We start from the raw sequence: 25,198 nt of genomic DNA on the forward strand, positions 1-25,198 counted from the left end.
GTCTTTAGTTACCAATCCTGCAAGTTTCAACAATATTTTCCTAGACTCCATCCTCTCTTTACCTTTTTTAAACTCATAGGACATTGGCCATCACTCACTCTTTGGCCAATATCTTGGACATCCAACCTAAAACTTGCTTAAGTAGTACAGCACCAATTATTTATTTTAGTGTATGCTCCCATGAAAGGACTTTGAATGGTTTACTATGAAATCCATTGCACAATCAGAAGTCACTATGTTCACACAAGAAAGTTATGATCCATCTTCAAATCAAACCACACCATTGAGGACAGGATGAGACAGCGTTGTAATTTCTACACCTTTTCATGACTTACGTTTTTGCTGTGACATCAACATATTGGCCTGGTCGAAAATGAGCAGCATATAGAGGAGTACCTAAAATCAATTTAACATCATATTAATGGGAACGACATATCATTATGAATGATTCCAAATTTTAAATTTAGATCACCAAGGATAAATCAAGACCGCAAAAATTATGTGATAAGTATTAAGTGATCTACTGCCTTCCAGAGCTCTGGTCTATTGAACATATGTGATAATTTAGAATTTGACTATGACAGCGGGGGGAATTTAAATTCACAAAATTGGAAAAGGCATCTGCCATGGTAACTATTTTCTTTTTAATACTTATCTGGTCCACAAATGGAAATATTGTTCTTACCCAATTTGCAAATTCACATCAAACATAGGCATGTGGCTGATTCTTAACTGCCTCCGAAACAGCCTTGTATGTTTAGAATTAGGAATGCCAGTGACACACATATATATCAGAAACATATTTATCAGTCTTTGTCCATCTCATTACCAATGTACAAAGTTTATATGAGATCTTACCTGGTTTAATAATAGCATTTTCAGAGACTTTGAATGTTGTCAATTTCCGTTTTGGGGGTATGCCAGCTAGCCTGAATTTTTCCATGAAAGACTCTGACCTCTACAGAAAGAAACACAGATGTATAAATCAGTGATGAATGATTGCATAGATAGCATGGCCTCTTTATACATAACTACATAACTAGCTCACTGGATAACTGCAATTCAATGCAAAGCATTTGAGTGATGAGAGATTATTCTGCACAGTCACTCCATACATTAATTTTGCCACAATTTGTCCCAATTAGCACAATTTTTACTGCCTTTATTTTGGTAGTACATTAAATAAACATAACCTGTCTTTAGGGCAGGCATGATGGCGCAGCGGTAGAGTTGCTGCCTTACAGCGTCAGAGACCCGGGTTCGATTCCGGCTACGGGTGCTGTCTGTACGGAGTTTGTACGTTTCCCCGTGACCTGCGTTCGGTTTCTCTGAGATCTTCGGTTTCCTCCCACACTCTAAAGACGTACAGGTATGTAGGTAAAGCTTGGTATAAATGTAAATTGTCCCTAGTGTGCGTAGGATAGTGTTAATGCGCGGGGATCACTGGTCAGCGCGGACCCAGTGGGCCGAAGGGCCTGTTTCCGCACTGTATCTCCAAACCAAACTGTCTTTTACAGCTCTTTCCATATTTACAAAAGTCCTTTACAGCCAGCAAAATAGTTAAGTGTAGTCATTGCTGTAATGTACCAAAAGCAGTAAACAATTGAAGTACAGAAAACTAACAAAGTGTGTTGCGATAATGACCAGATAATCTGTCTGATTAAGAGATGCATAATGGGTATCATACACAACAGAACTTTTTGCCCTCAATTGTTTAGTGCTGTGAATCTTTTGAAAAAGACCGCTTTGGTCTAATGACATCTTGAAAAATATTGGAGCTGCACTGGAGTGCCAGCCGAGGTCTGTGTTCAAGTCTCCAGAGTGGGATTTTAATTACTTATTGAGTTTATCTTTAATTTAGTTTCCAGTTCAAACCAGACTATCATGAAAATGGTAGACTAGCAACAACTCACAATTATAAAATTTAGAAATACTATAATCAAATTTCAAACATTAAGAAATAACACAATTAGCAGATTATCAGCTCCCACAATATTTCACTTAATATGTAATATTTTTTATACTTAAATATTTCCTCATGAATAATGATAGCTTTGCAGCCTCGGCCAGGAAACCTTAGAACTGCAGTTCTGCTTGCAACTTTGGTGCCATACTAGCTATGATGAAAACACTTTCATCCCTTGTAAACATGGGACAATTTCTACAAATAAAACACCTTAGTAAACCAGGCTGGTGAGAAACTGATGTTAGATCAAAAGAGAAAAAAAGGTTTGTTTTAGTTTTAAAAATGCATTGTTTAAGATTAGTGGGTCACAGTCCCAAACGCTGCATGATGACAAGATTAGATATCTCAGCTGCACAAAGTTTCATCCCTGCATTTACCTTGTCAAGTACTCATTGCATTTTGCAGGTTTCAATGAGATCGCCTCACTCTTATACTGCTGAATTCAAGGGAGGAAAAGACCAATATGCTTAATCACACTGAATAGGATAGTTCTGCTCTCCCCATCCCAGGAATCAATGATTCCAATGATTTTACTATATTTTTAAAATTAGTTACTTTGTGTGCCAAGCTGTTGCAATGCTTTGTCTGATCTGTAGCCCAAATGTAAGGTAATCATAAGAGAGTATTCAGTCAAAATAGACTCTTGAAGATTTGATCACTGCACAAGTGCCTCAAATGCAAAATAATTTAAAGTCAAATCTTAGACCCACGTTCACCTATTCATGGTATGCAGAATTAACGGGAGTCTTAGATTGCTTATGGGAACTATTGCGCCATGAAATTAAAAGTACTTTTAGAATCTTTAAACTGTCAGCAAGACTCGTCACTTTTGCATGTGCAAGGAAGGGAAGTAACAAAGAGAAAAAAAAAATCGGGAAAATAAGAAAAAAATAAGAAAATGGGTTGGTTGGTGAATGACATAAGATTTTGCTAAAACAAGAATTAACGTTTCATTCCAACTTTCTCATTAATGGTTTAATGACCAAAATTTGTGAAAACAATGTCCTTACCATTAGGTGAGATTTCAATTCCCTATGTCTGCAATTTACCAATGTCCCCTTCAATTTTCATTGGGTTGTTTCTTGCTGGTAAAGGCCATTTTTTTCCATGTCAAACTGCTCGGTTTGCTCCACAGAAATGGAAACAAACTTAGATCTCAGTACAAGCACTGTCAGGTACCAATGTCCCAAATTTGCTGAAAGATTGAGCTGTTGAAACAGTTCTCTCAATTCACTGCTGCACTTCACGTGGATGCCAATAGCCGAGTATGAACTCAGTGAGATACCCCAGCAGTTACAAGTCCTGTGCCAGGTTCTATAAGCTAATTTAGTGAAACTAAGTTTACAGTTGTGGGGAAGAAAATAAGATCAAGGCAGCTTTCATTCTTTACCATGATTTTACTCATTTCGAAGTGTTTTCAATTAATTTGATTCTTGCTATGTGTTTAATTTTTAATATCTGTTCAATAGTTTTGCTGCTTCAGAAATGCAGAAATGTTTATGAACATTTCGATTTATTCACAAAATGCTGGAGTAACTCAGCAGGTCAGGCAGCATCTCGGGAGAGAAGGAATGGGTGACGTTTCGGGTCGAGACCCTTCTTCAGACTGATGTCGGGGGTGGGACCCACAGAGGGGGAGCAGCGAGAGAGCATGTTACTGAACTCTCGTCGAAGAGAGGAGGAGAACTTCTTCAAAGTGGACATACCTCGAAGAGAAATCGCAGTGGAGCAACCAGTAGTATAAGAAAATAACTGCAGATGCTGGTACAAATCGATTTATTCACAAAATGCTGGAGTAACTCAGCAGGTCAGGCAGCATCTCGGGAGAGAAGGAATGGGTGACGTTTCGGGTCGAGACCCTTCTTCAGACTGATGTCGGGGGTGGGACCCACAGAGGGGGAGCAGCGAGAGAGCATGTTACTGAACTCTCGTCGAAGAGAGGAGGAGAACTTCTTCAAAGTGGACATACCTCGAAGAGAAATCGCAGTGGAGCAACCAGTAGTATAAGAAAATAACTGCAGATGCTGGTACAAATCGATTTATTCACAAAATGCTGGAGTAACTCAGCAGGTCAGGCAGCATCTCGGGAGAGAAGGAATGGGTGACGTTTCGGGTCGAGACCCTTCTTCAGACTGATGTCGGGGGTGGGACATCTGTTTATGAACATCTGAATGTTGGGTATGTTGAGAAAGATTCCAGCAGCTTTGACAGGTGGCACAACTGGGAGTGTGACTTTGCCAGTTGTCAATGGTTTCCTTAGCATCTCCTTGAGGCAGGGTTCATTCTGGACATCCACATGATTCAGTTACACTGCACTGGGTCAATGTGCAAAACAGGACTTTTTCAGATGGTCTCTGTCACTGAGTTCTGCCTTACAATTCTGAGCATGAACGTCAGAGGTTGAGGGGATACTTGATGGAAGTATACATCTATGAGAGGCATAGATAGGGTGGACAGTCCGAACCTTTTTCTCCAGAGTGGAAATATCTAACGCTAGGGGGGGACGGGGGGGACGGACATTTAATGGAGATGTGCACGGCTAGATTTTTTTTTAACACATGAGATGCATTGTGGTGGAAGCAGATACAATAATGGTGTTTAAGAGGTTTTTAGATATGCACATGGCAGTGCAGGAACTTGATCAGGTACAGGCAGATGAGATCAGTCTAGCTTGGCATTATGTTCTGCACAAATATTATGAGCCGAAGGGCACATTTCTGTTAGTTCTATGTTCCATGAAAAGGGATGAGGGATGGGGACAGTTAGGGGCATTAGGGAAATTGCACATCAAGTGCAGAAAGCAATCCCCATTGCCTGACATTTCCATGGATACATTTTGTATGCTAAACATAGTTTCATCATATACATGGGCTCAGATAATGCTAGGCAATTAACAGCTTGTTAATTGTACATAAAATTTGGGTAATAGAAAAAAAGTGATAAGATGTGGCAAGAAAAATATGCCTTGAATTACAAATGGCACGTTATCAGATGATTTGCATTATCCTTACAAAAACAAACATTGCTGTCAATTTTTTGATTAATTCTAAAAAACTGCTGCACTTATGTCGTAAATATAAATTCCATTTTGAGTTGATGAAAAATAAATCTATGTACATATTCTTGATTGTGCTACTTCAGAAAATTCTGGGCTATTGACAGAAAAGCATTTCCCCTTGACTATAATGTGCAAGAAGGAACTGCAGATGCTGGTTTAAACCAAAGATAGACACAAAAAGCTGGAATAACTCAGTGGGACAGGCATTATCTCTGGAGAGAAGGGATGGGTGACGTTTCTAGTCGAGACCCTTCTTCAGACCTCAAAAATTGCAGGGATTTTTCTTTGCCGTTTATGTGGGCATCAATTTGCTGAAAACAAATTGTTTTTGTATCTTTAAACTAGGTTAGAACATCATAGAACAGTGCCCCCACCAAATGGACTTCAATCCTTGAATGGATCACTTCTTAGAAATGGTAGACACAAAATACTGGAGTAACTTAGCGGGCCAGGCAGCATCTCTGGAGAGAAGGAATGGGTGATGTTTCGGGTCAAGACCCTTCTTCAGACTGATGTCAGGGGAGGATGCGGGACAAAGGTAGGATGTAGTAGGAGACAGGAAGACTAGTGGGAGAACTGGGAAGGTGAGGGGAAAGAGAGGGACAGAGGAACTATCTGAAGTTAGAGGTCAATGTTCATACCGCTGGGGTGTAAACTGCCCAAGCAAAATATGAGATGCTGTTCCTCCAATTTGTGCTGGGCCTCACTATGACAATGGAGGAGGCCCAGGACAGATAGATCAGATTGGGAATGGGAGGGGGAGTTGAAATGCTGAGCCACCGGGAGATCAGGTTGGTTAAGGCGGACTGAGTGGAGGTGTTGAGCAAAACAATCGCCGAGCCTGCGCTTGGTCTCGCCGATGTAGAGAAGTTGACATCTGAAATAGCGGATACAATAGATGAGGTTGGAGGAGGTGCAGGTGAACATCTGCCTCACCTGGAAAGACTGTTTAGGTCCTTGGATGGAGTTGAGGAGGGAGGTAAAAGGACAGGTGTTGCATCTCCTGCAGTTACAGGGGAAAGTACCTGGGGAGTGAGTGGTTTGGGTGGGAAGGGAAGAGTGGATCAGGTAGTTACAGAGGGAATGGTCTCTGCGGAAAACAGAAAGGGGTGGAGATGGGAAGATGTGGCTGGTAGTGGGATCCCGTTGGAGGTGATGGAAATGTTGGAGGATAATTTGTTGTATGCAACGGCTGATGGGGTGGAAGGTGAGGACAAGGGGGACTCTATCCTTGTTACGAATGGGGAGAGGGGGAGCAAGACCGGAACTGTGGGATATAGAGGAGACCCTAGTGAGAGCCTCATCTATAATGGAGAAGGGAACCCCCGTTTCCGAAAGAATGGCATCTCTGAGGACATCTCTGATGTCCTAGTATGAAACATCTCATCCTGGGCGCAGATGCGGTGTAGATGGAGGAATTGGGAGTTGGGGTTAGAGTTTTTACAGGGAACAGGGGGGGAAGAAGTGTAGTCAAGATAGCTATGGGATTCAGTAGGTTTGTAGTAGATATCAGTCACTAGTCTGTCTCCTGTGATGGAGATGGTTCCCATCCAACTCTTCGAAATGGTAATTGTCTCTAGAAAACGAGAACTATTTAATAATTGGACGCTGCTTAGAATTAGCCAAGTGCTATGAAAGTGGGAAAATATAATCACAATAAACATGGTTAGAGTATGTAGACAACCACCAATCTTGGCATACTTAAATTAAGGCAGATAGCAACGGCTGTTGAATACTGGTTGAGGGCATAAAACAAAAATAAATTAACCAGGAAGCATACTAAAGGTGCTTGGAGAAGATTCAGCAAACTCAATAATGAGGATGCACTGCAAGATGCAGTTGAATACAGATATAATTAGAATGTAGTGCAAAGTGATTGCCTGAAGCAGTGCGCAGACTATATTTAGCTGATGGCCTTCGGACAATGATATACTAGTTTCTACCTTGCACACAGCGGTGATAGTTCATGACCAATATATTTTTGGCTATATTATTCAACACAAATTGTTGTGATATGGTAACTAACCTTAAGTGAAATTTATGTGTATTGAGAAATAAACATTTCTTTATTCTAATTCCTCTATTGGTGTGTTTAAATATATTCCAGATTCCCTGATTTTATGGTCTGTCAGAGATGATGGTCACTTGGGAAGAGATGAGATACCGGCTCAATTCCTGACTCTTACAGTGCATTCAGAAAGTATTCAGACCCCTTCACTTTTTCCACATTTTGTTACGTTACAGCCTTATTTTAAAATGGATTGAATTCATTTTAAAAAAATCATCAATCTACACACAATACTCCAGAATGAAGCAAAAACAGGTGCTCAGAAATTTTTGCAAAGTAATTAAAAAGAAATAAGTGAAATATCACATTTACACAAGTATTCAGACCCTTTGCTATGACACTCAAAATTGAGCTTAGGTTCATCCTGTTTCCATTGATAATCATCGAGATGTTTCTACAACTTGATTAGAGTCCACCAGTAGTAAATTAAATTGATTGGACATGATTTGGAAAGGCACACACCCGTCTATACAAGGTTCCACAGTTGACAGTGCATGTCAGAGCATGAAGACAAAGGAATTGCCCGTAAACCTCCGAGACAGGATTGTGTCGAGACACAGGTCTGGGGAAGTGTATAAAACAATTTGTGCAGCATTACAGGCCCCGAAGAGCACAGAGGCCTCTGTCATTCTTAAATGGAAAAACTTTGGAAACACCAGGATTCTTCATAGAGCTGGCCGCCCGGCCATACTGAACAATCGGGAGAGAAGGACCTTGGTGAGGGAGGTGACCAAGAACCCGATGGTCACTCTGACAGAACTACAGAGTTCCTCTGTGAAGATGGGAGAACCTTCCAGAAGGACAACTCTATCTGCAGCACTCCACCAATCAGGCCTTTATGGAAGTCATTCCTCAGTAAAAGGCACATGACAGCCCGCTTGGAGTTTGCCAAAAAGCACCTATAGGACTCTCAGACCCCATGAGAAACAAGATTCTCTGGTCTGATGAAACCAAGATTGAACTCTTTGGCCTGAATGCCAAGCGTTACGTCTGGAGGAAACCAGGTGCTGCTCATCACCTGGCCAATACCATACCTATGGTGAAGCAGGGTGGTGGCAGCATCATGCTCTGGCAATTTTTTTTTTTCAGCGGCAGGAACTGGGAGACTAATCAGGATCGAGGGAAAGATGAACGGAGCAAAGTACAGAGAGATCCTTGATGAAAACCTGCTCCGGAGCGATCTGGACCTCAGACTGGAGCATAGGTTCACCTTCCAACAGGACAGCGACCCTAAGCACACAGCCAAGAAAATGCAGGAGTGACCGTGACAAGTCTGTGAATGTCCTTGAGTGGCCCAGACAGAGACCAGACTTAAACATCTCTGGAGGGACCTGAAAATAGCTGTGCATCAACACTCCCCATCCAACCTGACAGGGCTCGAGAGGATCTGCAGAGAAGAATGGGAGAAGTTACCCAAATACGGGTGTGCCAAGCTTGTAGCATCATACCCAAGAAGACTTGAGGCTGTAATCGCTGCCAAAGGTGCCTCAACAAAGTACTGAGTAAAGGGTCTGAATACTTATGTAAATGTGATATTTCAGTTATTTCTTTTTAATTACTTTGCAAAAATTTCTAAATACCTATTTTTGCTTTTTTATTATGGGGTATTGTGTGTAGATTGATGATAAAAAAATGAATTTAATCCATTTTAAAATAAGGCTGTAACATAACAAAATGTGGAAAAGGTGAAGGGGTCTGAATACTTTCTGAACGCACTGTATATGCTATAACACACAGCAAAACATTCTGGGAATGGGAGGAAATAATCTTCAGGTGGAGAGAAGCTGCAGAACTCTACACACACTATGATGCGCAATTAACATGAAATTCACAGGAAGCAAAGCTCCCATTTTCAGATAGAAATCTAAACTATTACTTTATCTGTAAAATCTGCAAGAGGGGAAATCTGTTGCACTTTAAAACCTCCCCAATAGCAATTTCTAATAGCTTTACTTAGTGTATAAAATCATTTCCCCTGATTAATTTTTAAATTCAGTCACTAACCAGAGGAACCAAATTTGATTTGCAGTTATAGGCTGATCTCACCATTTAGAACGGAGATGAGGAAGAACTTTTTCAGTCAGAGAGTGGTGAAGGTGTGGAATTCTCTGCCTCAGAAGGCAGTGGAGGCCAGTTCGTTGGATGCTTTCAAGAGAGAGCTGGATAGAGCTCTTAAGGATAGCGGAGTGAGGGGGTATGGGGAGAAGGCAGGAACGGGGTACTGATTGAGAGTGATCAGCCATGATCGCATTGAATGGCGGTGCTGGCTCGAAGGGCTGAATGGCCTACTCCTGCACCTATTGTCTATTGTCTTCTAATAACTATATTTCACACTTCACTCTTCCTTTCATTTCCAACAAAATGTAATAGTTAAGCAGACAGAATGTTTCAAAATAAAGACTATTCAAAGTATGGTAGTTAGGTTAAAATAACCCTCACCCTACATCTGTGGGGTGTGCAATTGCTGTGTCCTCTGCACACTCAAAGATTAGAATGAAAGCAAAAAAAAAGAAAAAGGATTATTGAATATGACTAGATCACGGCAAAAAGGTATATATAATATTTCACTTAAGAGCACCAATCACCATGCTTAACTCAGGGTAAATTGCTGAAGCTATTTTGATTAAAGTGGCCAATCAAGAAGCTATTTTCAATCAATGACAGGTCACCTGGATGCTGATTGCTTAAACTCAACAGGGAAATTACAGATTTCCTCCAGTTAGATGAGCAATTCTAAAAAGATGTTATAATTTTAATATCTACTGTGGCCATTTCAGATGGCAATATATAGCAGGTATTAATAACTGGAAAATACTGGAACATACTATTAAGTGGTGCACTGAAAACTCTGTAGTTCTGGCAGGATATTCAGTGGGATATTCAGTGGGCATGTATCTGCTCAAGTTCAAACAAATGCCTCAAAACTCATTGGCCGGCGGTTCATTCTACAGCAAGACAATGATCCCAAACATGCTGCTAAAGCAACAAAGGAGTTCTTCAAAGCTAAAAAATGGTCAATTCTTGAGTGGCTGTCAATCACCTATTCTGAACCCAATTGATCTGAAGAGAAAACTGAAGGGGTCTAGCCCCCAAAACAAGCATGAGCTAAAGATGGCTGCAAAACAAGCCTGACAGAGCATCACCAGAGAAGACCCAAGCAACTGGTGATGTCCATGATTCGCAGACTTCAAACAGTCATTGCATGCAAAGGATATGCAACAAAATGCTAAACATGACTACTTTCATTTACATGACATTGGGGGGAACTAAATATAAACACTGCTGTAATTTCTACATGGTGAAACCAAAATATATAAAAATACCCTTTATTAAAATCTGACTTTAACGTGCACTTTAACCACGTGATTTTTTCTATTATAAATCTCAAATTGTGGAGTACAGAGGCAAATAAATAAATGATGGGTCTTTGTCCCAAACATTATGGAGAGCACTGCATCTACTGATGGCCTCCACAGCCTTCTGTGGCAAAGAATTCCATAGATTCACCACCCTACCTTTCTCCACTGTTCATTTTTTTATCCGGCTCGGTGGAGTGATCATGCACCATTATGGACCTGTCCAAATGTAATCAATGAAATGGCTTCCATTTCATCAAACACCCAAATATCTATCCATTGGTGACATTTTTTTCCGAATTACCATTCTCACTGACACCATCCATAGGAAGCCAAATGTTTTCTAGATGTACTCTGATTTGTACTAATCACATACCTTTCACTTCCAATTTAGTAAAGATCTCCCACTCCTTAACTGATACCAATCAGTTAAAGCAATTAACACAATTTATATCATTGAAAATGCTAAAAAACAAAGCTTAACATCCCCTGGTCCACCAAAACTATTTTCTTACCACTAACTTTATTTTCTTACCACTAACTAAATTTCCTCTCTTCAGTCATTTACTCAGTCTCAACTAAAAGAGGTAAAATCTTGATAACTTTATGGGACCAACATCAGGCACAAAAAGACAGGTTACATGGGCCTAATTTTAAATACACCAAATACTGCAGCATTGAGAATTAGGAGTAGGAGTAGGCCACTCAACCCTTTTATCCTGCTGCGTCATATAATGAAATCATGGCTGCTCCAATTATAATCTCAGTTCTCCATCCCTGTTTGATAGCAGTAAACTTTCACCCCATGCCCAACAAAAATTTAGCTATCTGTGCGTTCATTCACTTTGCTTGCACTGCCCTTTGTGGAAGAGAAATCAAAAGACTCAAACCCCCAAAGAAAAATTGTTACTGTTTTAAATAGGAAAACTCTTCATTTTAAGCAGTAACCTTTAGTTCCAGGTTCTTTCCAGAAAATGTATTCTCCACATCAACTCTGTTTAGACCCTTCACGATCGATCATACATGTTTTTCTCATGATTGTCCAGTGAATCTGGCTAGCTTATATAAGCTTTTCTTACAAGATAACCCACTCATTCAAAGTATTGTTTAGGAAGAAACTGCAGATGCTGGCTTAAACTGAAGACAGACACAAAAAGCTGGAGTAACTCAGCGGGACAGGCAGCATCTCTGGAGAGAAGGGGTCTCGACCCAAAACGTAACCCATTCCTTCTCTCCAGAGATGCTGCCTGTCCTGCTGACTTATTACAAGTATTCATCTGGTAAGACTTTTCTGAACTGCACCAATGCATTATAACCTTGCTAAATGCAATACCATCAGTGATGTGTACTCCCGATGCAATCTCACCAATGCCCTTCAAAATTGAAGCATTGTGTCCCTTTTGTATTCAATTCCCCAAATGGTATACGATAATATGCTGTTAGATTTCCAAAGTACTTGCTGTTAATAGCCTGAATACTTGCTGAATAATAGCCTTTTGGGAACCATATACTTAAGACACCCAGATTTCTCATATCTCAAGAACTTCACACTCTCACACTACATATATTCCTCCTATAATGCTCATTTCCGGAAGACAAATTGGATGCAATGCAAGTGACAAGTTAGGGAACACTATTTTCATTATGCGGCGTAATTGGTTAAAATGCCAAACCAATTGGAACTAGAAAATTACTTTGGAAATTGATAAGCAGAATAAAACAGTCTTGAATTTAAACAGTATAGGGGAAAAAAAAGTTACCATGCAACCTCCCTGCAGTAATCAAACACCATTATCGCTTAAGAATAAGTGGCTATTTTAACTGTGGGTGGGCATTGAAATTGACAAGCAATCATTTCAATTGACATTTGTGTCGTTTTTTTAGCTTGTAGTAAAAATAAACTATTGCAAATGCCTTTATTTTTGAAAATCGTATGGGAGAATATTACTTTGATTTTGCAAACCTGAAACTTTCAATGCCCCTTTGCCCTATTGGCACAATTGTCCTCATTTTCTAAAACACATTTCTTTGGGATGCAACTATTGATTTATAGCAGATCTACTTGCATTTACATGTTTGTAACTGCCAAAATGGAAACTTTCACCTTTTTCCATATTATAATTAATTTGCCACATTTCTGTCAACCCACTTTATCCATCGATAGCCCTATTTTGATCTTCCCAAATAACTCTTATGGGGCACCCTATCAAATATCTACCTGCAAATATATCTGCTGATTTCTCTTTATTATTGCATCTGTAACTTCATCAAAAAAATCCAATAAATTGGTTAAGCATTATTTTATTTTCATAGAACCATGTTGGTTTTTACTCAATTACATTTTTTAAGCGACCTGTTATAACATATTTAATAATTGCTTCTAACCCATTTTCACTGACAGATATTAAGCTAACTGGCGTGAAGTTTTTGCAATGTGTCTCCCACTTTTTTTGAATAAGGTAGTTACATATGCTATTGTCCAACATAAAGGAATCTACCTCGATTCTATGGATTTTTGTAAAATTAGAACCTATGCATTAACTAATAATTTGCTCCGTGTCATTTTCATGGTAACTATATTCTACTAGAGTTACTCCTTGTCTTCCAATTCATGATTTGCAACAAAATGATTTCTATGATGTTACTTGTATCTTCGGCATGTGAACACATCAAATACATGTTTGATTTATTTGTCATCTTCTTATTTTCTGTTCTTTATTCCTTAGACTCAGTGCCTATAGGACTAATGTTCACTTTGTGAAATTGTCTTTCATAGATATCTGAAGAAAATTATTTCTATTTGTTTCAACATTTCTCTGGCTAACTTTTTTTCGTGTTCTAATTTTTTTCCCTAATTCTTTTGTTACTCTTTGCTTGTTTAAAACAATGTTTTGACTTGCCATTTGTCTTTGAGCAAATGTATGCTTTATTTTTACAACTAATACTATTGTTAATTGTTTTAATTAATCATAAATAAAGGGCCATTCACTTGGAATTTTTATTTATTCAGTGGAATCTATGCATTGAGAGATTCCTGTTAATAACTGGCACTGCAATGTGATTGATCAATTCCTTAACCTGGTTTATCAGTTCACTTCATCTAGCTTTGCTTGTATGTCCTCACAATTATCCTTACTTAAATTTAAAATACTAGTCTTAAACCGATTATTTTCTTCCTCAAGCTTAATGTAATATTTAAGTGTTGTCTACTGCCGGACCCTGACGTGAGAGGACGCTGGCGCTGTTTATTCGCCGCTTCTCCGTTAGGATAGTTTGTCTGTTTGTTTTTATGTTATGATTGTTTTTGTAAAGCGCTTTGAGCTTCTGGTAAGGCGCTATATAAAATAAATGCTTATTATTATTATTATTATTATTATTATAAAGAGGTCATTAATTAATTCCATCTTGTTGCATGAGCCTTATTTTTGTGCTCGTGTCGTGAATGGGGCTTGAATGTGCATCTATCTAATAAATGCAAGAGGTAGAACTCAAGACAAATCTCCACAAATATGAATTAGTTCAATAATTAATAAATTAAATAACACAAACATTTCCTTACATTAAACAAAGATGTATTCTTTCCACCCACTACCAGCACGGGCCTTTTCCCATCATACTGCTCTTTTGATATATATGATACAACATGGCAATCTTGGACCTTGAAAAAAGCATAACCAGTAATTATTTATTGATATTAATTCAACAGAGTGAAAGTCATAAGCAAGCCATTGATTAACAAGGTGCACTATATTTAATTTTAAATTATGAATTAAACATAGCACATTATCATCACTAGCAGCAATAGGCTTGCAAGTTTTTCATTTCCATGATCATATCAACAACAACTATGAGACTGACATTTTAATAGTGTCTTTTTAATCCTTTTCCGGGCATCAAAAGCAATGAAACAATTTAAGAATAATCAAATAATCATAGAAAATTGGTGACACAAAAGGAGGCCTTTCTGCTCAAGATGCCTTTGTCCATTGTAAAATAACTATTCAGCCTCATCCCATTTGCAATACTTGGCCCATTGCCTTGCAGGTAATATCCAAGTATGACTTCAACAAGTATTATGACGCCACCTTTTCATGCAATTAATTATAATTAATTATAAATTTGGGCAATCATGAATGAGAAAATTGTTCCTCTTCTCCCCTGTAATAGCTCGACAAATTATTTTAAATCTATGACCCATATTTGTAGACTACACTGCAAAAAAAAAGTCCTTCCCCATCTACATACTAAAACTCTTGTTTGTATGTTTGTTTGTTCCTGAACTACAGCCAAAACAGTACATGATAGCGTGACAATTTTATGCCCACCTTACACATCGTCATCCCTTTGGTGCTAATGGAAGAAGTTTAATTGAAATCGTTGATATATTTTTAAAGTTATTCACATTTTAAAGTTTAAATCTATCTCCTCGGGAGGGAGGGGGGAGGAAGGGAGGGGAGGGAATGGGGGGGAGTGGGGTAAGGGGGATTGTGCGGGATGGAGTGGGGGGGGAGGGGAAGGGGGGTTGAGCAGGATGGAGTGGGGGGGAGGGAGGGGAAGGGGAGGGTGAGGGGGAAGGGGATAGGAGGAGGGAAAGGGGAGGGGGGGAGGAGAGGGTGCTGCACCAATGCAGGCGAGGTTTGGGCCCAACGGGTCCATTTGGTCTAGACTATATACTAAAACTCGTTTGTTTGCTTGTTCCTGAACTACAGCCAAAACTGTACATGATAGCGCGACAATTGTAGGCCCACCTTACTCACTGTGGTCCTATGGAAGAAGTTTTATTCAAATCGGTGTTATATTTTAAAATGTATTCACATTTTAAAGTTTTAAAAACCGCGCAGGCGCAGTTGGGGCTCCGTTGATCTGGTACTTACGCAGGATGGCCGCCGCATCCGCACGTGCGCAGAACGCGCCAGAGCCTGCGCAGTTGGGACCCGTTGAGCAGGGCTTGGTCGCCTGTCTCTTGGGGTCAGGTTTGCCGGCTCCGTAGTGGCGGAAGAGCCAGCCCTGGTGCCGGGGAAGCAGCTGAAGCTTGGGCCTGAGCCTGGGCGTGACCAGGTAACCGCGAGCCTGAGGTGGGCCAAGGGGAAAAGCAATAGCAGCAGCAGAGGCAGTGAGGCCGGGCGTTGGTGGAGGTGGAGGCTGAGACCTGGCGCTGGGCCTGCCCTCAGCTCCCCCGTCTCCCCGGCTGGCTCAGTGCCTTCCCCACGCCGCTCAGCAACAGTGGGAGAGCCGCCGCCATCTACCACTGAACATCCCCACACCAGGATGGGACAGGACTCTCCTCCCTCCCTCCTCCCATGGGGCTACCTCCCTCCTCCCCTGGAGCTCCTGGGGGGGGGGGGGGGGGAGGGGGGTGAGGAATGGAGGGGGGGGGGCGAGGAATGGAGGGGTGGGGGGAGGGAGGGAGGGGAGGGGGCAGAGGGAGGGGCAGACGATTGGGGGGTGGAGGGAGGGACGGGTACTGATTGTGGATGACCAGCCATGATCACAATGAATGGCACTACTGGCTCGAAGGGCCAAATGGCCGCCTCCTGCACCTATTTTCTATGTCTAACCTATCCTTAACAAATCCTATTATAACATAGGGATATATCATCAGACATTTGTGTAAAACAGGCTCCCCAAAATAGTACTGAGACTGACCAAATAACCTCTTTAATGTTGCTTGCAGGATAAATATTGGTCAGGACAATAGCCACACCTCAAATATCATGTGGGTCTTCTACATCCATCTAAAATAAGTCTTAGTTTGATCTCTCGTCCACAAGTCAGCATCGTCATATTTTCCGCATTTCCTCAGTACTACTCTGGAGTGTGTGCCTATAATTAGGTGCTTAAATCTTGAATCAGAATTAAACCCACAATCTTCTGACTCAAGCAAAACCATTACTGACAGGCCACAGCTATCACTTGCAAAACACTCTCTTACAAACACTATAACAATACCACATGTTCAGAGTTCAGATCATGCGAAACCACCTGCTCACACCACCCAAAAGTGTTGACTTTGAAATTTGTAATTAAAAAAGTGAATGAACTGGGATTGCAGCATATAATTATAAAAAAGGTACCAAATTCAACTTCTGTAAATTATTTGAACACAGCCAAGTAGTAAACACGTGTACACCTCGTTTTATCCCTCGTTTTAACAGACCCTTTTATAATGGATTTCGGATATATCCCCGTCCCTGGCTCGTAACGTCTCCCCGGCCATTTCGGATTTAGACAATAGACAATAGGTGTAGGAGGAGGTCATTCGGCCCTTCGAGCCAGCACCGCCATTCAATGTGATCATGGCTGATCATTCTCAATCAGTACCCCGTTCCTGCCTTCTCCCCATACCCCCGACTCCGCTATCTTTAAGAGCTCTATCCAGCTCTCTCTTGAATGCATTCTGACCCCACCCATGACTCACAAGATGCACCAGCGAGTTCTTCTTCAATTATAATGAGAGTATATTGTATATCAGGGTTTGTATGATGATGATGATGATGATTAATAGCACAACAAAAACTACTTGGTGAACTGTGTAGTTCTATAACAATGATTTTTAAGTGCTCAATTCCTATTTGTACATTCTCTCCTCTTGCTGAGAATGTACAAATAGGAATTGAGCACTTAAAAATCACTGTTATAGAACTACACAGTTCACCAAGTAGTTTTTGTTGTGCTATTAATCATCATCATCACCATGTGACATTAAAGGTGATTAATAATACCATGTACTTTCACGTCAGAATATTACCTGAAGTAACGTAACTGCATGCTTTTCGCCTGCCTTGGTCCACAAAGGCATCATCCCAAGCTTTGCTGCAACAAGCCCAACCCTGTGGGTACCTTAAAAAGTAAATAAGAAGACAGCATTCGGTTAACCAGGAATCGTGTCACAATTTCCATGCCTGATCTACTAAATACAAGAATTACAAGTATTGTAACAAATTGATATACTGTAGCTTCCACCTCATTCAATAAAGTTTAGAGTAGCAAAGTCACATTCTAGGTTCAGTGCTATTTAAATATTAATCATGGAAAATGATACATGGTATCAACATTCCTATTATTACTCTCAAAATTCAAGGGTCCTCCTGGTTCTCCTTTTCTAAAAGTATCCCTTAACTGTTCCTTAAAAGTATCAAGTTTCCCCATAACTGGTTACTAAATAATCAAACAGTAAAATGTTCATTAAAACTCAGATTATTTCAAACTGTTTCAGGCAAGGCAAACCAATATCAAATAATACTCAATTTTCTTTGCACAATTATTCCAGCATACCTACAAATTTCAATAGATTTCAGTTGCAACCAACCTGGTTCCCAAGGTAATCTGGGCCATGGCTCATCTTTTAGTGGGCAAGATCTGTTTACAGTCAATGATTTGTATTCTTCAGAAACAACTCTTCGTAAGTGGTGAATGTTTTCTTCCGAGAGATGCTCGTGCCACCAGGTGTTCTCTGTATTGGTTCTGACAAATAGTAACAACGGATTTCTAGAGGACAAAAAGACAGGACCAGAATGGTTTGTTATTTGTGCAGATGAAAAGGCAATTTTATTCAAAGCGCACAGTGGCAAAGCTGGTAGAGCTACTGCCTCACAGCGTCAGAGACTCAGCTTCGATCCGAACCTCGGCTGCTGTCTATGTGGAGTTTACATATTCTCCCGGTGACCGCTCTGGTTTCTGCCAACATCCCCAAAACATGTGGGTTTATAGGTTAACTGGCCTCTGTAAATGACCCCAAGTATATAAGAATTGATGAGATAGTGGGATAACACAGAACCCATATGGATGATGGTCGGCATGGACTTGGTGGGCTGAAGGGCCTGTTTTCATGCTGCATCTTTAAATGAAATGAACAATTAAATCTAAACATATACACAAAGTGCTGGAGTAACTCAGTGGGTCAGGCAGCATCTCTGCAGAAAAAGGACGGGTGACATTTTGAGTCAGGATCCTTCGGGTCTGAAGGGCCCCGACATAAAACGCCACTAACCTTTTCTCCAGAGATGCTGCCTGACCTGCTAAGTTACTCCAGCACTTTGTGTCTATCTTCAGTATAAACTAGCATCTGCAGTTCCTTTCTACACAATCAATCAAAACATTCTGAAAATGCTTTCTACAGAAATATTAGCAATACATGGAACTTAAATAAGTGGAGAGCTGCAAGGAGTAAGTGAAAAAATTGAGACAGTCAATCTTACAATAAAAGTTTGTGATGAATAAACCTAGAAAGGGCCAATAAAAGTTTGTGATGAATAAACCTAGAAAGGGCAAGACACAAAAGAAAGGGGATAAGTTGATCTGGAACTCTGAACTGAAAAGGTTCACTCCTTAGGGTGAAAACTTTGTCCAAAAATATGGACACAAACAAAGCCATGTAAAAGGTGCTGAGCATCACGCTGCATTTTTTATTTTTTTGAGATGTAGCTGCAAGGGGATAAAGATGAGGTTTCTGCCGATGACTGATCCTGCGCGATCAGAGATGTTACGGTCGGATGCAATAGTGAAAACACACAAAGGGAAAGCATGAGAGTGATGAGATCAGAGGAAAAATCCAGAAGAGTGTTTGAATTCAAAAGTTAAAGTTTGCAATCCTGGACACATGAAAGGAAGGAAAGAAATATTTTGCTAAAGTATTGGATGTAGTAAAGTATGAAGTGGAATAGCTGCTCATGACAGTTTTGAGAAAGAATAATTCTGTGCTGCTACAAAGAGTGGTCAATAATATGGGGGGGGGGGTTCTTTTAACTAAAGCAATGTTGTCATTCTAACTCTCGTGGTCTTCAATTCTCCACATCTCTACCCCAAAGGAGCTGGGAATGCTTTACCTGCATTTCCCACCTCTTCCTGCAACTGGCTTTATTCTTAAAATTTCCCAATACAGATTAAAACTTATTTATCAGAACCATTTTTTTCTCTCCACGAATACTACCTGACTTGCTAAGCATTCTTTAACTATAATGAAGATTTTTTTTAAGGTTATAATTGGCAGAATAGATAAAGGGGAAACAAGATGATGTTCTTGGACTTTCAAATGGCCCTTGGTAAGGTACCACACAAAAGGTTATTAAACAAAATTAGAACTCCAAAGACGTACAGGTATGTAGGTTAATTGGCTGGGTAAATGTAAAAATTGTCCCTAGTGGGTGTAGGATAGTGTTAATGTGCGGGGATCGCTGGGCGGCACGGACTTGGAGGGCCGAAGGGGCCTGTTTCCGGCTGTATATATATGATATGATATGATAACACATGGAATTTGGGTCATATACTGACAGACTGAGGATAGGTTAATGGAAAAAAAAGAGATGAATCATTTTCAGATAGCAGATGCTGTGACTAGTGGGTGCTGCAGGGATCACTATTGGGTTGTTGACAATCTGTATCAATGATTTAGTTGAGGACAGTGTAACATAAAGCAGGGTTTTTTGTGTCGATTACAAGGAGGATGCACAGTAGCACAGCAGTTGGAGTTATGTCTCACATCTCCAGGGACCCAGGTATTCCATACTGATCTAGGATGTTGTTTCCTTATGACGACGAGTTGGGATGTTTCTGGTTTGCCATGTTTCTGGTTTTTATCCACATCCCAAAGATTTGCAGGCCACTGCAAATTACTCTTTAGTATAAATAAGTGATAAAAGGAATTGTACAAGTTCATAAGTCATAAGAGCAGAAGTAGGCCATTTGTCCCATTGAGTCTACACCGCCATTCGATCATGACTGATCTATCTTTCCCTCTCAACCATATTCTCCTGCCTGCTCCCCATAAGCCTTGACACCCTTACTAATCAAGAATCTGTCAATCTCCACCTTTAAAATACCCAATGACTTGGCCTCTGCAGCTGTCTGTGGCAATGTGTTCCACAGATTCACCACCCTTTGACTAAACATTTCCTCACCTCCTTTTGAAAGGCATGCCATTTTACTCTGAGGCTGTGACCTCTGGTCCTAAACTTTCCCACGAGTGAAAACATCCTCTCCACATCCACACCATCTAGGCCTTTCACCCATTCGGTAAGTTTCAATGAGGTTCAAACAGGCCCAGTGCCACCAAACACTCATCCCCGGGATCATTCTCGTAAACCTCCTCTGGATTGTATCCAATGTCAGCACATCCTTCCTCAGATAGGGGGCCCATACTGTTCACAATACACAAAATGTGGTTTGACCAGTGCCTTATAAAGCCTCTGCATTACATCCGTTTTTATATTCTACTCCTCTCAAAATAAATGCTGGCATTGCATTTGCCTTCCTTACTACCGATTCAACTTGCAAATTAACTTTTTGGGAATTCTGCACCAGCACTTCCAAGTCCCTTTTTTTACCTCCGATTTCCAAATACTCTCCCCATTTAGAAAAGTCTACACCTTTATTCCTAATACCAAAATGCATGACTCCACACATTGCTATGTTGTATTCCATCTGCCACTTCTTTGCCCACATTCCCAACCTGTCCAAGATCTTCTGCAGTGCCCCTGTTTCATCTACACTACCTGCACTCTCCAACGGTCTTTGTATCATCTGCAAACCTGTCCACAAAGCCTTTAATGACCTCATCCACACCATTGAAATATACCGTGAAGAATAGCGGCCCCAGTATCGACCCCCTGCGGAACACTTGTTTGGCTTGGCAGCCAACCAGAAAAAAGCCCCCTTTATTCACACGCGAGTAACAGGCACATGAGAGGAAGTTGTTTAGGTCGAGAGAAATAAGAGATAGATTGAGTCGGACAACATTAGCTTTTCTGGGTTCCCGCAGGTTATAACAGGTAAATGGATGCTTCTGGGGCTTTTAGAATGGGGTTTACGAGCGATATTCGCGTCCCCAAGGTGAATAATGAGAAAGGTGAGTGGGAGTCGGTGGCCTGAGACTGAGTACAGGAGCGAGGGTGCAGCGTGATATCGAGGGGTGATGGAGTCGGTGCTGGCGGATCGTCCTTGACACAAGGAAGGAAGGAGGGCAGCGCAGCGCCGCGCCGCGCCGCGGGGTGCAGGCCTGAACCGGAGACCTCCTTGCGTGGCCCGGGATCTGCAGCGCCGACCTTCGCCTTCCCGCTCCGCGCCATACCTGAGCGGCGCGGCTCTCCCCGTGAGGCCGCCGACCCACTGCAGCAGCCGCCGCCGGCCGCCTCCCACCGCCGTCGCCATGCCTCCGGCCGCTGCTCCCGCCGCACTCAACCTTCCCCCGGCAACTTCCGCTTGCCCCTCACTCCCAATCCTCCGGGTTGTCGTCCCAACTCTCACGTTCCAGCATTCAACTCTTTGCACCGTGGTTTGTAACGTAAGTCTTACTTATAAACGTTAAAACGCGATTGTTAATACAACTGAATATCTTACAATATAAAACTTTGTAGACTAGCAGAGTTCTAAGGAATAATATAACAATAAAACATACAAAGCACTGGAATTTCAAAACGGAATTGCTTGCATTTCCACAGTACAATTTTATTCAGCACATCCCAAAGCAGTTTACTGTTAAGTAAGTACTTTTGGATTGAGGTGACCGCTGTGATGTGAATAATTTGCACATTTTATATCCTATTTTTACAGATTCTAACCATGAAATGTACTTTACAAAATAAAGAGATGCCTATCCCTTGATCAAGCCTGTACTTTTATACTTTGCACACATAATCACATTTCCGCTTCAGCCGTCAAACTGAAATAAGTCATCATCGGGATCCAATGTCAATGTTCATACACAATACAATTAGCCAAGTTAATTTTGAACCGAGGCTAAATTTGGAGTGTAAACCATAAGTGTTGATAGAAGCAATTTTATGAATTTATTGTCATTCATAATTAGAAGCTGGTGGTGAGTCATCATGTTGATCTGTGGTGCATGTTTCGACGGTGCTTTCACAGTACTGTTTCATGGTGAGTGCCAAGATTTTGACTCGGGAACAAGATAGGATATTATATGGCTTGGCAGAGAGTTTTCAGGAAGTGTTTTTCATATACACCTGCTGCTGTTGTTGTCCTTCTACGCGATGGTGCTCATGGCCATGGGGGTGGAAGGTGCTATTCAAAAAAAGGCTTAATTCATATGCAATGTGGAAGGAAAGAGGTTCCTCCAGAGAGCTTTACAATAAATTCTTTCTGATTTTTTACTCCAAAAAAACATGATAGAATCATCCAAAATGTAATACCCAATACAATTTATGGTCACTGTATTACAAAAGAGAAAAAAGGCTATCCAATTTAATTCCATTTTCGAGCCCTAAATCCATAGATGAAGATCAAGATCATTTCTCCTCGTGTACACATTCAAGTACTTTTTAATTGACATGAGGGTTTTGCCTCTACTATCTCACAGCAGTGAATACAAATCCCCACCACCATCTGGGTGAAAAAAAAAATCAGTTTCCCTCAAGTTCTTCCATTGATTACTTTAAATCTGAGGACCTGGATTTTAACTCTTCTCTAATGTAACTGTGGATCAGTCACTGTGTTCACAGTCTATGTTGAGTTATTGCAGACGCTGTTCCTGGAGGAAGTTATCTTGCGCATGTGTTTTACCCGGGGGAGGTTCCAGTGGGTGGCACTTGTTAGGGAACTGCGGCCTTATTTGTAACGTTGCACCCTCGTTGGTCATTAAACCAGGTTTGAAGTTAAATAACATTGTTATTCTTGCAACTTCATACATTGTGTCACACGTTTTATTCCGGAACTGTTACGGACTGTGTCTTTTGACCAGGATTTGTTTTTCAAGTGAGGCCAACTAACTAAGCCTGCTAGATGGCACAGCTAGCAGCTAAACAGTCAACATGGCGGATAGATTCTGGAGGTCAGACCCACTCGTCTTTGACGGTAACATCGGTGAAAAATGGCAGATTTTTGAACAAGAATACGACATTTTTATTGCAGCGGCACACTCTGACAAGCCAGCCTGCACTCAAGCATATATTCTCAATCTAGTGGGACCGGAGGCCATTGAATGTGAATGGTCTTTTGTGTAAGCAGGAGAAGTGAGGAAGGCCGGCGAGGGAGGAGACATCCTCATTTCTGCGGAATCCAAAGAGGATCCTGAATGCCTCAAGAGGAAATTTCAGGAGATATACAACCCTCAGACCAATGTTACTATGGAAAGACATGTTCAATACACGGAATCAAAAGGCTGGTGAGACAATTGAATCATATGTCAGTGATTTAAGAATTAAAGCAAAAAGCTGCAAATTTGGAGATCTCTATGAGGAGCTTATTAGAGATAGACTGGTCTGTGGTATCAATAATGACGACTTGAGAAAGGTGCTAATGCGTGATAGTAACTTGACATTAGTTAAGGCTGTCTCCATCTGTCAAATTTATGAGATGACTGAAGAGCACAACAAAACACTGGCTTCTCCACAGCACCCTGTCACAAATGTTGATGCAGTCCAGGCTAGGTTCATGAGAAAACAAACGCCTGAGATAAAAATGAAAAACCAGTCATAAAAAAAACTGAGACAGTGTATTGCCAACTGCAACAGCTGTGGAGGTAGTCATGCAGCTAAAAGAGACAAGTGTCCAGCTTTTGGTCAACAGTGCCATGCCTGTAAAAAATTGAATCATTTAAAAAGTGCTATGTCCATACAACAAACCTAGAACAGGCAGAGACCTAGGTGGACTGTTCACCAGCTAGAACCTGACCAAGCCATCAGGAGTGCTGATGAAACATTCTATGTCGATGGAATAACACTGCAAATGACTGCTGATTCAACTGTGCAGACACAGGTGCCAAGTGTAATGTGTTGTCAAAAAATACATTTGAACAATTACAGGATGAAGAACAAAATGCATTAAAGCCACAAATCTTGTTGCATATGGGGGCAGTAAAATCAAACCTGTGGGTATGGCTAAGTTGCAGTGCCACCTAGAGGGACAGCCATACACATTGCTATTTTACATTGTCCAAGAGGATGCTCTGTCACTGCTCGGGCTACGTCCATGCAGGCAAATGGGGCTGGTCTCATTCAGTAAGGATGTTCACCAGTTAGGCTCCACTGAAGATCACCTGTCACATCAAATTCAAACAGAGTACAGCGATCTCTTCACTGATGAGCTTGGAAAGCTGCCTGTGACCTATTCCATGACACTTGACCCGGATGTGAGACCTGTTGTGAGACCTGCACATCGCATTCCTGTGGCTATGAAGGACAGAGTCAAAGTGGAGCTAGAAGGATGCAGGAATTGGGTGTTATCTGCTTTGAAAAGGCCACATCACCCTATGCGTACCGTGGAAGAAGTGGCTGCACACACCTCAAATCTAACAGTGTTTTCAGCCTTGCATGCTACGAACTCCTTTTGGTAGATTTCACTTGACCAGGCATCTTCAATGCTAACCACCTTTAGCACTTCTTTTGGTCGCTACAGGTTTTTAAGGATGCCATTCGGACGCACGTCTGCCAGTGAGGTGTTCCAGCGCTCCATGGAGCAGATTTTCACTGGATATCCCTGTGTGATCATAGTCAATAACATAATCATTGGAGGTAAAAACGTGGAAGAACACTATGCTAATTTGAGAAAAGTGCTTAATCGTGCCAGAGAGGTGAACTTGAGGCTCAATCCTCTCAAATGCAAGTTCCGGCTGAACCAGGTCAGCTACATTGGACACGTTTTCACAAGTGAAGGCCTCAAAGCCGACCCTTCCAAAACAACAGCAATGAGTGAAATGCCAGTGTCAACAGATGTCCCTGCTCTACAAAGATTTCTGGGGTTGGTCAATTACCTTGGATAATTCATTCCAAACTTCAGTCAGCTGACGGCTCCACTGC

At 41.1% G+C, this 25,198-nt stretch overlaps 1 protein-coding gene across 1 annotated transcript in view; it reads right to left on the bottom strand.

The window, feature by feature from the left end:
• mrpl3 (mitochondrial ribosomal protein L3) overlaps positions 1-21,640 on the bottom strand; it is a 47,031-nt gene extending 25,391 nt beyond the window's left edge. The window contains exons 1-6 of the mRNA XM_078428148.1: positions 21,514-21,640; positions 17,758-17,936; positions 17,197-17,288; positions 14,008-14,106; positions 859-958; positions 336-396 (exon numbers count right to left, since the gene is read on the bottom strand). Of these exons, the coding sequence (XP_078284274.1) occupies positions 336-396; positions 859-958; positions 14,008-14,106; positions 17,197-17,288; positions 17,758-17,936; positions 21,514-21,593 (611 nt within the window). The 5' untranslated portion in view covers positions 21,594-21,640. The remainder of the gene's footprint in view (positions 1-335; positions 397-858; positions 959-14,007; positions 14,107-17,196; positions 17,289-17,757; positions 17,937-21,513) is intronic.
• Between the last annotated feature and the right edge of the window lie 3,558 nt (positions 21,641-25,198).

This window comes from Rhinoraja longicauda, chromosome 2 (assembly GCF_053455715.1).
Source record: "Rhinoraja longicauda isolate Sanriku21f chromosome 2, sRhiLon1.1, whole genome shotgun sequence".
NCBI lineage: Eukaryota > Metazoa > Chordata > Chondrichthyes > Rajiformes > Arhynchobatidae > Rhinoraja > Rhinoraja longicauda.